Source organism: Monomorium pharaonis, chromosome 2 (assembly GCF_013373865.1).
Source record: "Monomorium pharaonis isolate MP-MQ-018 chromosome 2, ASM1337386v2, whole genome shotgun sequence".
In the NCBI taxonomy this organism is placed as follows: domain Eukaryota; kingdom Metazoa; phylum Arthropoda; class Insecta; order Hymenoptera; family Formicidae; genus Monomorium; species Monomorium pharaonis.
The window spans coordinates 29293623-29297594 of record NC_050468.1 but is presented as its reverse complement, the minus strand read 5'-3'; the positions used below and the strand labels follow the sequence as shown (position 1 = coordinate 29297594).

Sequence of the window (3972 nt, the reverse complement as noted above, 5' to 3'; positions counted from 1 at the left end):
TTACCATAATTAAAATTTTTTAATTTAGTTTTTACATAATGTATATTTATACGCAACACAACTCTCGCAGCCAACTATTCAATAAGTTTCGCTAATGTTTTACTAATAAAATATAAGTATTTTTCTTAAGAAAATCCATTTCAGATTTGCATCTTTCGAATATAGTATATACTTATATTGGAATTTAATTAACTTTTAATCTACAAAATGTGATATATCACTCATATTTTTAAAGACAGAAATTTATTAATGTAATTTTATAAAGATTCTAATTTTTGGAACTGAAAGGAATACAAATTAAAAATCTCAAGATACAAACCAGTAGAAGATAATAAATTGTGGAGTGACATACAAGAGTACAACTTAATATATAAATTTTTTCATATTTATATAAATATTAATATTTTAAATATTTACAAGAATGGAATCTGCTCTAAACATACATATACAGAATAATTAAATATGTTTGAATTATTCACACAACTTATTAACATCATGATTCAGTCATTAATCAATCATAACGTATTTACATGACTGTATTTGTCATATGTCTCATATTTAACATACATACGTTTTAATTAGACTAAATAAAATTTTATGTGAATATAAAAAATATAATGAACTATGAAATACATGTACAGATTTGCCTCAGCTGTTTAATCCAGACCTTCTTTCTTCTCTTTGATTGCCTCCTGAAAAAACAGATTGGTCTTAATTATTCATATATATTTACACACATATATATATATCTACATATCTTGTATTATAAATATGTACCTTAAAACGTTCTTCAAACAATGAGAGTTCTGCAATCAAATCAGTGATAGCATGCATAAACGCTTCGTGTGGAGTATAGTCCGAGGTTGTTTGAATTCTAATGACAAACTTGTGTTCCAAAGGATGAGGGACTTTGTAGCCAGCAAATAACACTTGAGGATCCTTCAGCAATTGACTGTAAAATCAAGAGAGAAATTAACCAGTTGTCTAGAAAAGGATTAAAATAATACATTTATACATTTACTCACTTGCGAATCATGTTTCCCAGCGTATGATCCTCTTTGTTGATCGTAAAGATTGCAGCATTTGGCACTTTGGTGTCTTGCTCTTTTATTATCCTATAAAAAACGTAAATATTCAACGTACATTGTTTTGACAGAAAATTCTGGATTCTAATTTCGAGGTTAGAGGCAATAAATGTCGAAGATCAGCATACTTTTTCTCTCCCTCGTACAACAAAAATGACTCGAAGGTCGGAGGTGCGTTCATCTCTCCTCGTAAATTATTACAACGCTTTCAGACTAATCACTATTGAAATATCGGTGATAAATCACAAATCACCGGTTGAGACGCCGTAGTATTGCGTATATTGTAGTAATCGATACCCTAAATTAGGGTAGGGATGTTCGATTTCGATTCAATTCATCAAAAGATCGATTTTTTAAATCGATTCTTCATTATTCGATTTCCTTGAGAATCGATTCTTTATTTAGGAATTGAAAAAAAAGGATCGAAAAAGACGCCGTTTGTTCGTTTTCGCTGCACTTTGGAACTAATGCACATTAGTGACTACGTTTACACAAGAGTGAGTCCCAGTTTTCTTGTTGATTTATGTACACGTTTTTTTTTAACATATTCAAATAATTCCGCCAATCGAGATTAGAATAATAGAAAAAAAGAAGTGTTAAACTCGTCTGCTAAAGAATAATGAACGGAGGTGTACCAACAAGTTGTGGTAGGGATGCGCATGTGTTGGAAAATGGCGCAATCACTGCAAGTCGATAATCGATTGCAATTCGATAGATGACAATTTCATTGTGACGTCATTCGAACGAGTTCAAATATTTGTCAATGATTAAATTTTGTCGATGTTTATTTGTTGATTCAATAGAATCGAAAGAGGTGTGGAAAACGTGATAATAGGAAAAATAAAAGAATAAGAAAAGCTTTTCACAATAGACAAATATAGATATTAAAAACAAACAATTTATAAAATTTTAGAATAAGTTTTTTCATTCAACACTATCAATGAATAATAAATTATGTTGTACCTTGTACGACACATATTATATATTTGTGTTTTATATTTTATCACATCTATTGAACGTTATGTTTATTTATTAAGAAAATTGACTCTAAAATTTTTATTTCTATTTGTAATATCTAATATTCTTTTATTATGCGCAGTACCTTATTACAACTTTATTTATGTAATATTTTCTGACGAAAACTTGTTTTTAAAGAGTTTTAAAAAATTTCTAGGAGTGTTATATACCATCGTTTGCTTATTATCGAAAGAGACAGGAAGAGGCGAGAAAGGGAGAGAGGGATTTAAGTGTAAAATACAATATGTTTTTTGTTTTCTGTCTTTACTTTTTTGTCTACTATATTTTTGCCTCTTCGCATTATTAATCTACAAATTATGTTTCTTGTCACATATATCTCTTATAGTCCCTTTCCGAGTTTGTATTTTTTCTATCTCGCCAATTTCAATAAAACATGAAAAAAGATAAAAACATAATAAGAAAAAAGCACATTGTAGATTACTTATCGAAACAATATGACTCATCGATTCGATGTCTTTGGGCCATTAAATTATATTTCACTAAGAAATATCCACTAAAATAGCAAAGAAAATATTTCTTTTCTGACAAAAAGATGTTTAAAAAATGGTCGAAATATCATTTACTCTTTTATCTTTGAAAAAATCGTTTTTTTACAAAACTAATAAAATAATGCATTTACATGTATAAATATTAATATACATATTTTTTAGTTTATTTAATTTTATTAAAAACGTATATGTATATGTAAATATATTTTATCACGCGCGTGCGTGCACACACACACACACACACACACACACACACACACACATACACACACACACACACACACACACACACACGACATTTGTATATTTCAAAATAAAAATTAATATCTCTAATCACCATACTAATTATATTATATATAAATAAATATGTATATATAGTTTTAAATTAAAAAATTAATTTTTCTAGCTAGAAAAATGTAAAAAACATGTTTTTTAACTTTTTATTGCATAGTGTGAATAAGTACATTATTTTCTTCGTAATTGTTTTATAATTTTTATTTAATTTGTGTAACTTATTTCCCTTAAGCGCATAATATAATTTAATATTTTAAGTATTTCTTAAAATATTAAATGTACACTTAATATTCTAAGAATATACTTAAAATATTACTTAATATTATATAATATTATGTGCTTATAGGGTTGATATCATTTGTATGTTCCTGAGACTTGTATGTGCTTATAATATAAATAACAACAAAATTATTTTTCCGTTTTTTGTGTCTACCACTAATTCTAAATTTATCTGTTTGCTTATTTATATGCATATAAAATTTGATTATTAAAGTCAGAATTTAATTCTTTGCAAAATTCTGTTGTGAAAAATTACTTATATTTTAGTTAGTATTAATATAGCTAATTATATTTTTAAGCGCGATACATTTCAGCAAAAGAAATTTATTTGTGTAACAACATTAAAATATGATTTTAAAAACGTGTCTATCGAGACGTCTTTATTGACGTTAAAAAAACGTTCAAGAAGGAATAATTAATATATAATGTATAATTTTTGATATAAAAGATAATACAGCATAATAGATTAATATAAAATTAATGTAAAATAATAATATATAAAAAAACAATATATAATATTTCATACAATATACAAAATACGTGTGTTATCTGAGAAGATACCTCATATGTTATCTCACGTTTCAAAGAATAAAACTCTTTCTTAAATTTAAACGTACGCATTCTCTTTCTCTCTCTCTTTCTCTCCTCTTCACTCGTTCTCTTTTTCTCTCGAGCTTCGTGTTCCGGATGTTCCGGAGTTAATCACCGCTTACACCTTCGCACGGCAGGGGCGTTGCGAGCGTTCTCGCTCTTTCATCCGCCCTTCCCGCACATTTCCCACGCCGCGC

At 27.7% G+C, this 3972-nt stretch overlaps 1 protein-coding gene across 1 annotated transcript; it reads right to left on the bottom strand.

The window, feature by feature from the left end:
• On the bottom strand, window positions 1-1704 carry LOC105840574 (DNA-directed RNA polymerase II subunit RPB11). The gene is made up of 4 exons (XM_012687537.3): window positions 1214-1704; window positions 1026-1115; window positions 778-952; window positions 1-692 (listed from the first exon to the last, which is right to left on the bottom strand). The coding sequence occupies exons 1-4, from the start codon at window positions 1264-1266 to the stop codon at window positions 657-659; spliced, it is 354 nt and encodes a 117-aa protein (XP_012542991.1). The 5' UTR covers window positions 1267-1704; the 3' UTR covers window positions 1-656.
• Window positions 1705-3972: the final 2268 nt, after the last annotated feature.

Excerpts from the sequence above, each read along its gene's own strand:
- LOC105840574 (XM_012687537.3), bottom strand. The coding sequence starts at position 1,266 with ATGAACGCACCTCCGACCTTCGAGTCATTTTTGTTGTACGAGGGAGAG. Across the intron at positions 1,116-1,213 it reads TTGTACGAGGGAGAGAAAAA|GATAATAAAAGAGCAAGACA; the intron begins GTATGCTGATCT and ends CGTTTTTTATAG. Across the intron at positions 953-1,025 it reads CTGGGAAACATGATTCGCAA|TCAATTGCTGAAGGATCCTC; the intron begins GTGAGTAAATGT and ends TTGATTTTACAG.